General features: G+C 38.2%; 1 protein-coding gene across 3 annotated transcripts in view; it reads right to left on the bottom strand.

Annotated features, from left to right (window-relative positions):
• The window catches only part of LOC114669038 (protein bicaudal D homolog 2-like), a 116,171-nt gene extending 103,207 nt beyond the window's left edge, over nucleotides 1-12,964 (bottom strand). For all 3 annotated transcript variants that reach the window (XM_028825139.2, XM_051921434.1, XM_028825138.2), the window contains exon 1: nucleotides 12,741-12,964. In XM_028825139.2, coding sequence (XP_028680972.1) covers nucleotides 12,741-12,944 — 204 coding nt within the window. In that variant the 5' untranslated portion in view covers nucleotides 12,945-12,964. The remainder of the gene's footprint in view (nucleotides 1-12,740) is intronic.
• Between the last annotated feature and the right edge of the window lie 232 nt (nucleotides 12,965-13,196).

A 13,196-nucleotide genomic window follows, 5' to 3' on the forward strand; every position in this document is an offset into this window, starting at 1 on the left:
AACTAATGACTGAACAGATAAAGCTGTTAATTCTAAAGAGCAAAAGAAACAAAGTTCTACTGTCAGCAAATACACTAAAGTTATAAAGGACATATAAAGCATTTATACATGCACACATCCTACTCTACAGACAAGTCTGAGACAAAGAGAAGAGGTACTGAGCTAAGTGCCACATGTTGTGGCAGAAATTCAAAGCTGATTGGCAAATTCAAAAACTCCTTAAACGTTTTACACTACTTCATAACTTTAATATCCAAACTATCCATTACAATGCCCCCCAAAAAAAATGTCTAATTCTAAATAAGGTCCTCAAGCAGCACATGGATACTGTAAAACTGAATGTACTACTCTAACACTCACATTTTTGTTGAAAAAGAAATCATAATAAGATGCCATTCTGAAAAACAAAGCACCAGCAAAGCAATCTGCAAAGACCGTTCTTTTCATATCCTGACCATCACTTCAAAACAGAGGGGAAATATGACCTATAATAATAATGCATGCAAGAATTAGATCATACTTCAAGAGAACCCATTTGTGGTTTGACTTGATGAAAGGCTTCCGTGTAATTGTGCTGCCACCCATTCCCTCTTTTCCACTAAAAGCTTTAATTTAGTGCAATTCCATAAAGGTGCTGAAAACAAAGCAGGATAAAGCATTTAAGTTGCAGGGGGAAGTTCCCATCTATGTGTTTGATATTTACTCCATTTTCCTGAAGTCACAATTATGTTTATGGCTCCTGCTTTATCAGTTTCAATCAGGATGGAAAATAAATTATGGGACTTGATATCAAGCTGACTATTGGGGCATTAACCAATAATTGCTTAAAAATACAGTATGTAACACCATCAGATTCCACTCACACTTAACCAATTCTTGTAGAGGCATAGACATTTGGTCATTACTATGGAGTTACTGTTGTAGATTTGCCAAACAGGATGGATAATGTTTGTCAAGATGTTTAAACATAATCAAAGCGGAAAAGGAAATTTCATACAGTCTTTGTCATCTTATGTTAACTTTCTTCACATTCAGGCATACTGGAATAATACTTAATTTTTAAGAATGTAGGATCACACCAAACATTTTTTGGGAATACACTTAAATATTTAAATATGCTGATTGTTACTTTGTTTTTTCACATAACATCAACTGACTGAGATAAATGTATACACCAAACAACCACAACATTAAAACTACCAAGAGCTAAGTGAATAACACTGATTATGGCACCTGTAAAGGAGGCAGCAAGTGAACAGTCAGTTCTTGAAAGTGATGTGTTAAAAGCAGGAAAAATGGTCAAGCATAAGGATCTACAGTACGTAACACTGACAAGGACCAAACTATGATGGCTAGGCAAATGGCTCAGAGAATCTATAAAACAAAAGATCCTGTTGGGAGTTCCAGTAAGCAGTAGTCAGCACCTACCAAAAGTGGCCCAAAGAAGAATAACTGGTGAACCTGCAACAGGGTAATAGGCATCCCAGACTTGTTGATATGTATGGGGAGCAAAGGCTAGTCCATCTGATCTGATCCAACTGTGAGCTACCAGAGCATAAATTGCTGAAAAACTTCAAGGTTGGCCATGATCAAAATATGTCAGAAAACACAATGCACCACAGCTTGCTGTGTAGTCGCAGATTGGTCAAAGTGCCCATGCTGACCCCTGTCCACCACTGAACGTGCCTACAAATGGCACGTGACCATCAGAACTCGACAATGGACCAATGAAAGAAGGTGGCCTGGTCTGATGAATCAAATTTTCTTGTAGATCATATGGACGTATACATGTTCATTGTTTACCTGGTGGAGAGATGGCAGCAGGATGCACTATGTGAAGAAGGCAAGCCGGCGGAGAAAATGTGGTGCTCTGGGCAATGTTCTTCTGGGAAATTCTGGGTCCCGGCATTCATTCATTCAAATAAACCACCTACCTAAAGATTGTTGTGGACTATATACAACCCTTCATGGCAATGGAATTCCCTGATAGGTGCAGACTATTTTAGCAAAATAATGCACCCTCCTACCACACATTTATTCAGAAACAGTTTGATGATCATGACAAAGAGTTCAAGGTGTTGAGTTGGCCTCCAAATTCCCCATATCTCAATCTAATTGAACACCTGTGGGATGCACTGGAAAAACGAGTCCAAATTTTTTTGAGGTCCCACCTTGCAACTTACAGGATGTGGAATCCATGCCTCTGTGTGTCAGAGCAGTTTTGGCGACAGAAGGGGGTCCTACACAATATTAGGCAGGTGCTTTTAATGTTGTGGCCGATTGGAAGATTTAATGTTAAATCTTCATTGTGCTCAGTTCTGCCAGGATGGGCTACAGCTCCCAAAAAACCTTAACTGGATTAAATGGATTTGAGAACGTTCCACCATTCTTTGAGAACCTCACTATTCAAACGGTCATAAAATAAAGTATTTTTACTTTGAACAAATTAAATATTTATGAAGAGTAAATAGAATTTCTCTCTCCCTCTCACAATAACAAAATACAGCTCAACCATATTTAAATATTCACCATATTGTAAATAGCAAAGATACAGTCCTAATACAAAATCATTAGTAACAGTCAAGAACCTACGGTATGTCTTTGTAATCAATGTTTATTTAAAATTCAAAAGCATTTTTAAATAAATTCTTTATTTGATTTTAAACCAAAATTTCCAAGAATTTCTAGCTTGAGTGTAGGTGATAGATGACCTCATGTTGTTCTGCAATATCTGTGCAATGTGAACCTTTCATGAAATTCTGTTTACTTTCAAGTGTCAATAACCTCTTTTCATCTCAATGGAATGTTCTGAATGCTGACTCAGACTTGAGACACTGGGATTTATACCTTGTTATGTTGGAAAGCTTTTTTGGATACTCTTTGTGATTAATTTCAGTATTAGAAAGATATTACAACTAGTAATGTTAACACTTAGCCATTCCTCTATTAACCGACGAAGGTTTAAACCGAAAAGTCCCATTGATTAAACAACTAACCTAATTTGCATTATGAAATGTAATTGCCTTGCTTTGCAAAGCTTGATACAGCCTTAAGCTAAATTCACATCAATGTGTACACAGAGACACGCATATGCACCAGTGTGTTTCCCATGTGTTTTGCATATTGATATGTATTTATAAAATGTCTGATTTTACATAGGCTTAAATGTTTTCATGCCCTATTCAGCACTAATTATTTCTGTTACTTGTGTTATTTGTTTAGCTGTGAGGGTTTGTTAAAATGTATGTGTTCTACTACTATGATGCATGAATTACCAGTGATGATGACAAACATGGCGAAAAAATATGCACATACACTTTACCACATATGGTCTTCCTTTTATTTTCCATAGTTTTATGAAAGCTAACTTCTTTGTTCACTTGTTGAAAGAGAGGACTCCAAGGAGAGATCCCCCAGTCTAGGTCAACAACACAGGTGCTCAGCAGGCAGCACTAGTATTTCCTCCACCTACAATCATGAAGGTGCTCAGCCTGATCAGAAGTGAACAGGAAATGGTGGTTGCTAGTGAATTTCAAGGGGCAGGCTTTCTGTGCTGTGCAGGATGCAACTGAAAACACAAGCTAAAACGGAGAGTATTTGCGTTTTTGTGTGTCTACGTTAATTTAAATGCAACCCTTCTGCATGCAGATGTGCAGATATTATGCAGCATATCACTATGAATGAATATGAATGAGTGCTATTGGGCTGCAGAATCCATGTGTTATGTGGATTCTGAAATAATGCAGGCAACTATAGAAGTGTGAACAAAGCACTAATTCGGGACATGATGCTCATTTAATTAGACACACAGTATTTAAGCTTCAGATAACCCAACCTACCTAAACAGGTTCTGTGGCTGGGATATTTTTTGCTTTGCGCAAATCCCCCATAAACCATAACCTATTGTCTATGGGTGAAGAGTGAAAGCTTTAGATTTGTCAAAAATTTCAATCTCTGGTTTTCAACAGATCTCCATGTTTTTGGGTCTCCGGATTCCGAAAACATTGATATCTCAATGATGGGTATGTGTTTGGGAGTCACAGTATCTTGAGGACGGTCTAGAGCTAAAATGGCCAGAGAGAAAAATATCAAACTCAAAACTTAAGCCTGTTATGAGAGGACGATGTGCTGATTAGTTTTAGGACCAAATCATGCAAGAGAAAAAGGCACTCTAGAGAAACCCTCAAATTCTGTAATTCTGCAATTAATTAAGAATTTGTTCTTGTCAATTGCTATCGTAATGACCTATTTTATGATCAGAAAGATCAGCATCACAGTGGTAAATAATTATTGAAATGTTACAGAATAGTTTTGGTAACTTGGTTCCTAGTATGGAAAGTCTACTGAAGCTCACGTCTGAGTTTTTATTCTAGCAAAGATCAACACTAAACCATATTAAAATTACACTGTTCCCCCATCAAAGGTCAGTGAAAATAATAAAAAAGTCACACAACTACAAAGTAATATGAACTGAAAGCACAGAAAAACATAAGCAGCACAAATTAAACCATAACTAAGCATATTTTATATACATGAATGGGAGAGGGACAGAGAGAGAGAGGGAGGAAGAAAGAATATTTACAGAAGAACCTCAACTTATACAAATTCAAATTTCAAGTGAACTGGAGGAAGATAATAAAAGGAAAAGAGTGCAAAAATGTAATCAGTGATTTGTTCTTTTTCCTCATATTGTGCATGTCTCAGTCACGGCAACGTGAGTGTCTGCCATACTCTAGTACTTTCAAGATACTCCTCATCCACATCAGTACAAAAGAACTCCCAAGATACACTTGCTATGGTTGATTCTTTCTGGCATGTTGCAGCGCAAGGACAACTTGATGCTTGTCCAACTGTACTTCCAATATCTCACTTTCACTGCTTTACACAGGTGTAAGAGAGTGTGAGAAAGTTCATGGTAATAGCTTACTTGGTTTCATCCACAGCATGACAACAAGAAACAAGAAACTCTTCTCCTTACACTCTTGTGTGGTCTCCCTTACCCTGCTCTATTCTCACTCTGTTCTACACTGCTGTTTAAAGTAGCGTGAGGAAAAGCGAGACATAACCATCTTGTGTTCTCATCAGTCCACCGTCACGCCTTTTATAATTTCTCTGCCTCACTCACCACATGTATCTTCTCAAGTGTTGATACCAACTGGCTAAGTGTCATTTTTGTGAAACAATGTTCTGTTTTAAGTAACTCTGGCTGTACTGATCTGAAAGAATGCATGGCACCTGTTTCAGTTCCAACAATGTACTTGCCTGCACACAAAGTAATGTGACTATGCACTGCATTTAAAGATAGTGATGCACAATGATGGCATCTACACTGTATATACCATGCATATATTAATGAAAAAAAGGTTACACTAGGTTTGGTGTGATTTCAGGGTTAATGCAAGTGTTTGTTTAATGATGTTTCACTATATGTGCACTGCCAGGATGCATGATAATAGGCTACCTACTACCTTACAAGCTGTACTTATTCCAAATGCATGTGGTACAGATCGGTTTTAAAATTCTTAGTGTTGATAGCAGTTATTTCTTACTGTTGTGTTGAGGTTATAAAGTCACGATTGCTGGCAATGAGAAAAGCAAAATTGCCTACTTTACCAAACTGTTTGTTTTATCTTATGCCACCATGAAACAATTACTGAATGAATAACTTCCACCCTCCAAAGTACAATCTTGTCAAGCACTGCCTTTTCATTCATTATATAAGTATTGAGAAACTGTTCATTGCTACCTTTACATCTATAAAAATATAAAGGTATCTGTGGAAACATTTTCAGGTAATAGAGGTTAACAACATAATGGTTATTAAGTAACTACCAGCTAATTGTTAGTTCATTTGTGTCATATGGAATCCAAAAAGACTATGCTCTGCTAACCTGCAGTAAGAAGAAATTACATACAGCATGTGTACAATATTAGAATAAAACATGTTTCTGTCAAGTGAGGCTAAAAGAAAAAGCTTTTGATAGCTAGTCAATTATCCTGGAATTATCCAACGTTCCACCTACATTCACTGTCAAAAGCTATTTAGAAAAACATTTCACGAGGAAGATGCTAAAAACCCAGCAAACAACAGTCAATAAAAGCATGAACAACTGACTTTTGGACTGGACTGACAATCAAAAATCTGCTCAGAATAACATGATACATCAGAGATGAAGATACATTAAATCTGTGGAACTACAGACACAAAATGCTTCATTCATACATACAGCTGACATCATCATCAAAGCTAACTGCCACTACGTAGACATAGAAACTAAGTGGTTATGTACCTTTATGCTATTGCAAGTAACATTGCTGCCATTAATTCATGCTAGTCCAAAAAACAGCTCTCGGTAACAGCTTCTCTCATACACTGCAAGTCACAGGCAATAACAAATTTATCATGTATCTTAACCTTGACAAGAGACTAATTAAGCATGACGGAAACATCAGTGCTTTCAAAGTAGGTGTTCTCAGCTTCCAGCCTGACAGTTAACAGGATACACATTAGACTGGCTCCTGAGCATATTGATATAAAGTATTTCTGTTCTAAAATAAAAATACTTTAAAAGCTTTCAAACAATGTTTAAAAAAATGTTTTCACATGGTGTCAAAAGAAATTCTTACAAATGCATTATATTAATAAAACATTCAGAAAAATGTATCCTTGCATTATTTTCTGGGTTATTAAGCAGGTTATCTTGTTTTAACAATTGACGGTTATTAACAGATCAAAGGGGGTCAACTATGGACTGTGAAATGAGATCAATATTTGTATCCTTAATTAGAACATAAAATGAGAATTGGCTTTTACGCAGTAGCACTGCTTCCAGTTGCAGAACACAAATATGCATCCACCAATAAATAAGCAGCCAATTTATCTAATTTCTTTCACACCGTATATCAAATCTAATAATGCAACTAAAAAGGTCAACAAAAAAATGACTACCTGCATAATCTTTAGTAGGAAACCCTCCAGCGACTCAGTAATAGTGCTTTTGGACTTTGTACAACAAAATCAAGCTGGTTTGATTTTATATTGGAAGCAAAAGGTAGAACTGGGTTCTTAAGTGTGCAACAGCTGATGGCCAATGACCTTTCAATTGGAAGCTCAGTACATACAGTACATATATACTAGTAATAAACCCTGAATAACAAAAGTGGCTCAAAGAAAAGATGAAAACTGTGGATGAATCGGCTTATCCAGCAAGCACTTGTTCAGTCATGCCAAAGTGCACAATGATTAAATGTCAAAATTATATGATTTCCAATGCTTCTGCAGTGTAAGAAAACTATGAACCATGATGAAAAGTCTTGAGGGAATCAGAAACATTCAGACATTCCTAGTTGTACTGCCCAACAATCTTAAAGGCATGGCATTCAGCAAATGCAGTTGCTAAATTTAACATATTCTCCAACTAGAAGTCGTGTAGTGTGAGGCCGGTTTGGTGAACTAACCAGTGGTTTACCTTCAAATTATCTTAATTTTGCTGAGTGGTAGGTTCCCATTCATTCTCAGAGTAAAACATCTGGCTTTAACCAGACAGGTGGAATTAATCACCATGTACAGCATGCTCCAGTTTTTATTACAGACCACAGCCAAATATTTTAAAATCATTGATCACACAAAAGTAAAACCTGCCAACGTTCAATACTGCATTTTCAAGGAATTGTCTATACTGGCTATATGGGTATATTGAGCATCCTTGATACACACAATGTGAGCCAGCACTAACTATGTATTTAGTGAGCCTTATCACTCCATTAACCATATTAAATGTCAGCAGTATAGATTTCCTTAAAGCAAACTAAATAAATGTGCCATCAGCAATCTATAAATATATAATGTGCAAAGTTAACACCAGCATATCTCTAGAGATACAAGCACCTAAAAATATGTGGGGGTACAATTTCATTTTTTATATACTGAAATTCTAGAAGAAAACACATCCAGAGTGAACAACATAAGCTTATCAGAGATACTGGTGCATAACCTCCTTTTAGTCCCCTCCATCTTAAAAATCTGATCAGGTCCTACACTTTGAGCATTAAAATACAAGATGCCTAAATGTGCTTGGTGATACACTCCAAAGTATGTGCAGTTTTCTGCTGCATTCATATAATAAATATTCCAGGAAACCTTCACACAACAACAGCTTAAATGACATGGTGGGACTCCTACAAACACACATATAAATACATAGATGATGCAGTACTTCACATTCCATCACCAAAAATACTAATCTGACAACCAACACCACCACCAAATAAATACATTTTCTTATGTCACTGAAATCATTGAAGCAAGTGCAAATTTCCTGCAACATTTTTTTTTTCCTTTCAAGATCTTCATCTGGAAACTTGGTACACAAAGAACCTCTAAAATGACTGATTGCTTACAGATTTGATACAGACATGCACAAGTTGAAAAAGCTTTACTTAACTTGAGACAAACCAGACAAAGATCTAGGACTCTCAAAAAATGAAGTCATAGATCATGAAACAACAGAAATGTGTGCCTGGCCTGTGGTGGATTAACTGGTCTGGAGAGCACAACCCCCACTGCTCTTAAGTGCTATGAAAGATCAAGTCTATTCTCCTGTTTATGTTTTGCAATACAATAAAAATGCATTCCTATAACAATCTGCACTTAAACCAACAAGCTGTAAGAACCAATTTTTTCTTTGATTCCACAAACCAAACATATGCTTCTTACGGTGAGTGGTCACTAAATTCTGAGTGATGTCTTGTTAGGATCTACATCCCCACAAAACCAGGATAAATAGTATCTTAAAAAAGAAAATGGATGGTAGCATGTACTATAAATTTCCGCTAATACCTAGTTAGTTTTGTCCAGTTCAAACAGCAATTTAAGTCCAATTAAAGCTAGACTTCTGTCTGTCACTCCACACCTAACACACAAAGAAGTACTAAAGCTCCTGGAATTCATTATAGTAACCTCGAAGTAAATTAAGTCATAAATACTGTAGATGCCACAGGGGCTGAACAAGCATCCCAGCCAGAAGAGGGGATGGTTCCTTACCTGGATGGGAAGCTCCTAACAGGCAAACAGTCAACCTGGCAGGGTAAGAGAAATGGATTAGACCTGGAAGACAGGGCCAGATAGGATGAACAGACATCCCACCAGAACTGGAAGATGTCACTGTGGACTGTTTATTCATCCAGCACGTTAGATGGAAGCAGCCCTGGATAATGGTACCCAGTATGGAACCAGTAGGGCATGCTGGGAAGTATAGTCCAGCTACACAGCCCTGCAGGAACCCTTGGGTGCCGCAAGGGGGTGCTGCAGGGAGATGCGTCATCTAAAATGGGACTTCTGCGTTACCCGGAAGTACTTTCATTAGGTGGTGGAACTGGCACCGGAAGTATTTCCGGGTCCTTAATAAAAGGGACCACACTACATTGTCCCTGCGGTGGGCTGGCGCCCTGCCTGGGATTTGTTCCTGCCTTGCACCTTGTGTTGGCTGGGATTGGCTCCAGCAGACCCCCATGACCCTGTATTAGGATATAGCGGGTTGGACAATGACTGACTGACTCCATTGTCCAGGTGAGTCGGAGCTGGGAGGGAGACAGGCAACACTCAACTGGAGGAGGGCAGATGGCACACATTAACTGTGGACAGGCTTGCAAATACGTCACTGCACAAGTTTATAAAACATAACATCTCTAACTGCACATAAGTTGACCCAATTTTTTATAGCATTCAGTGTCAGATACACATGACACCAAGCAATCTGACATTTGTGTTTGAAGTTTTTAAGCTGCACTCACTTTTAAAATCATACACTGCAAGCCCCCACATGCAGTTTTAGAGATAATACTGTCACTGTTATCAAAAATACAATTCAAACAGACCAACCAAATTTTATAAGGCAGTAATTTCATTTCAAAAATCTGATTATACCGAGACTGCAGACACGTCTATATTTAGATTACTGTGGCAAAGCTGCCAGGAAGTACCGATGATTTATTATTAAATCCATACATTGTACCTCAGCTTAACCAGTGTTTAAAGCAGCACCCTAGCCCTTTCTAGACAACAAACTATCCACCCATTTTGTAGACCTAATTATTAAAATTCAGGATTGTGGTATACTAGCCAACCTTTACTTTCAAATCTTATCATATAAAACATTCATGGGGCCTACTGTACACTAAACTGTTCACAACCGTAATGTTGCCTATATTTGAAGTGTACTCATTTGTTCTGTTATTATTTAAGAATACAGATGCCAGGGAAGAGTATTCACAAGAAGATGTGCCAAAATAAACCCAAAAAGACATTCATATTATCATAACAAAAATCAGTGGAGGTTTATGCCGCTCACACATGCTATTTTTAAGAGGCTCTCTGCAATTTCCTAGTGCTGACTGCTTTTTTGTAGAAAGTGATTTAAAGCTATAATTTTCCCTGCAATGCAAGCAGTTTCTGTTGCTATAGTAACTAGATCAGGAAAGGCAAACAACTGCTTGTATTCTCTCCTAAAACTTGTGGGAGAAGCTAGAGGAATGCATGGGAAATGAATCAGAGAAGAGGCTGAGCTACAGCCCCATAAAGCACCGAACCAATTGTCCTCAGAGGAGAAGCAAGTACACTTGAAACGGAAAAGCTGAAGTCACTGCCTGTAGCTTTATGCCGTTTTCATGACTAATGCTCGACCATCTACTGCCTTCAACAGTCTTTGCTCTCTAGAGGCCTCATCTGAGAAATCCTTTGTTTGTTTCCTGAAGGAAAGACAAGCTCTCCCATTCCACCATCTTATCAAAAGATGCAGTTTCCCAGCAAGATCTGGAAACATAAGTGGATGTTGAAAAATTGAAAATGAATGTTTAATCTGAAAAATCAGATTTTACTAAACTGTATATAAAAACAGCACAAAATGCATGTGTATATCATAACAAAATTGATATATAGGTTTTACATTTTACTGAAGTCATTTTGTGAGGTAGTTAGCAAGATGCAAAATTATGTTCCCGTGACTCAGTTAGTCTTTGCAAAGTTGCATACTTTTACAAACAGAATGCTGAAAAGTTAAAGATCAAATATATGAAGTATATTGGATTAAAATGAAAAGTACCAAGCCAATTTAAAAGCCACCTTTTAAAAATGTTAACTTTAAAAAATGTTATATATATTTTAGATAAGAAAATGCAAAATTATAATCAGATGCAGAAGGCGTCAAAGATGATCACAGAATGAACGTTTGTACAGTTGCTGACACTTGATCAGGAAGCACCACATTTTGGCGCAAAAACTTAAAATTCAAACATGTACAGGACATTTATCTGATTTTCTGCAAGGGAAACTGCCAGCATTCCTCAGATTTCATTAAGGTTACAACTTGTCAAAACACTGCATGATAGTTACCTTTACACACCCAAACTCCCCCTCAAGGTGACACAAATTAATATTATTACAAACAAAAGCAACTGACATACAAAGTTTAATTATTCCAGTTGAATCTGGAATTATTAGGACAACAAATTAATATTCTCAACCAGAATATAAACAGCAAGAGAGATACAATTTTCAAACAAGTCTACAAATTGCTTTCCTATTGTTAAATCTTAAAATGTATTCTGTATACTAGATATTTCTGAATGCCATTTGTTTGATTTCAAACAAGTCATTCAATCAACAAAATGATTTATCAACTGTCCATTTTAATAAATACCAATATTCAGAATAATTTTATGTACAATGCAAGAAAGCATTCCAGAATATGTCTGGCTGCAAAAAGTATACTAATGAAAGGCAGAACTAATTTGTATTTCCTATCTAATTTGTCTATTTCCATTTGACGATCAATACCCTTAGAAACACACAGGCGTTAAGGCCACATTGAGTATGAAACATTGCTCTTTACAAAAACACATACCCAGCTTATGGTTTACAAAAACACAGATACCCAAATTATGCATATATTAGTTCTCCAATGGAATAGTCTTGCTTATGGTTTACAGTTCTGACATGTTATTTGCCTTGATCAGTGAGACAGTGAAAAGGGTGGGGGTGTATGTGAAACTGTACCTATATTGCTACCGATTTACCTTCTTGGTAGGTAAAGCACAACACTTCACAGCACAGACATTCTTGTAGCTCAACTCTATCTGGATAAATATCACAATATTCTTGGATCCCAAGCTGTCTCTACCTATCTACCATAATCCAACAAAAAGAGGTGCTCCTACACAAAACTGAAGGGTCCAATGCGCACGATTCCCACACATCCCAGCTCCTTCTCCCAAACCACGTTCAGGTAAGTCCCCACAACTCCTGCCCCTGGACATTGGGCAATACACACGCCCCTCCTTCTCCCACCGAGTGTCACACCCACTGAGAAAGGTTCGGCTGCAGGTTGAAGACTGAACCCCAATCCACAACACCAGCAACCCCCCGGTTGTTTTATAACTTCAATGACCCGCCCCCCCAGTCACCACCATTCCCCGTTTACACCGAAATCTTGGCTCAAGCTCACCGTACTGTGCGGCAATTGCCTTGGATTACATTCCTCGATCGATCTCATATAGCTCCCTACTGAGACCCCTACTATATGACCATTTCAACTGTCACACCCATTTCCTTTCTCGGGACCTGAGACCAACTTCACGTATTTGCTGCAGTCCTTGTCTAAGATCCAATCCATATCAATCTGCGGTAGCTCCAGCAAAAAAAAAAAAAGCTAGTGCCCCTTCACCTCGCCCTAGGCCAGACCCACCTCTCTGAGCTGCTCCAGCTCCTGTCGCACTCCCTCATATTCCGCCTCCAGCTCTTCATATTGTTGCTTCAGCTGCTGTTTCTCCTCCAACACCGCCAGTCCGTATTCGGCCGCTTGGATCTTCTCATGCGTCGTCTCGCTCAATTCGCGAGACAGCCGCTCGAGCTCATCGCGCAGCCACTGCGGCTCCTCGACGGAGGACATTGCAGATCGGCTAAGCACAGCTCAGCTTGGCTTGCAAAGCACACCTCTGCGGATTCAACAACGCACTCTTGCGATTCTGCAGCTCATGTTGTCGCCTTCTGCCACCTACTCACTCTCGCGCCACTGTCACTAAAACGCAAAGGCGACTTTCCGCCGAAAAAAAAACGTCTGTTCTTTATTATTTCTTAAAGCAGGGATTGTTTCATGGCTGCGACAGCCCTGCAGCTGCTCATGTCCTCCGCTCTCCTACTT

This window comes from Erpetoichthys calabaricus, chromosome 18 (assembly GCF_900747795.2).
Source record: "Erpetoichthys calabaricus chromosome 18, fErpCal1.3, whole genome shotgun sequence".
Lineage (NCBI taxonomy): Eukaryota > Metazoa > Chordata > Cladistia > Polypteriformes > Polypteridae > Erpetoichthys > Erpetoichthys calabaricus.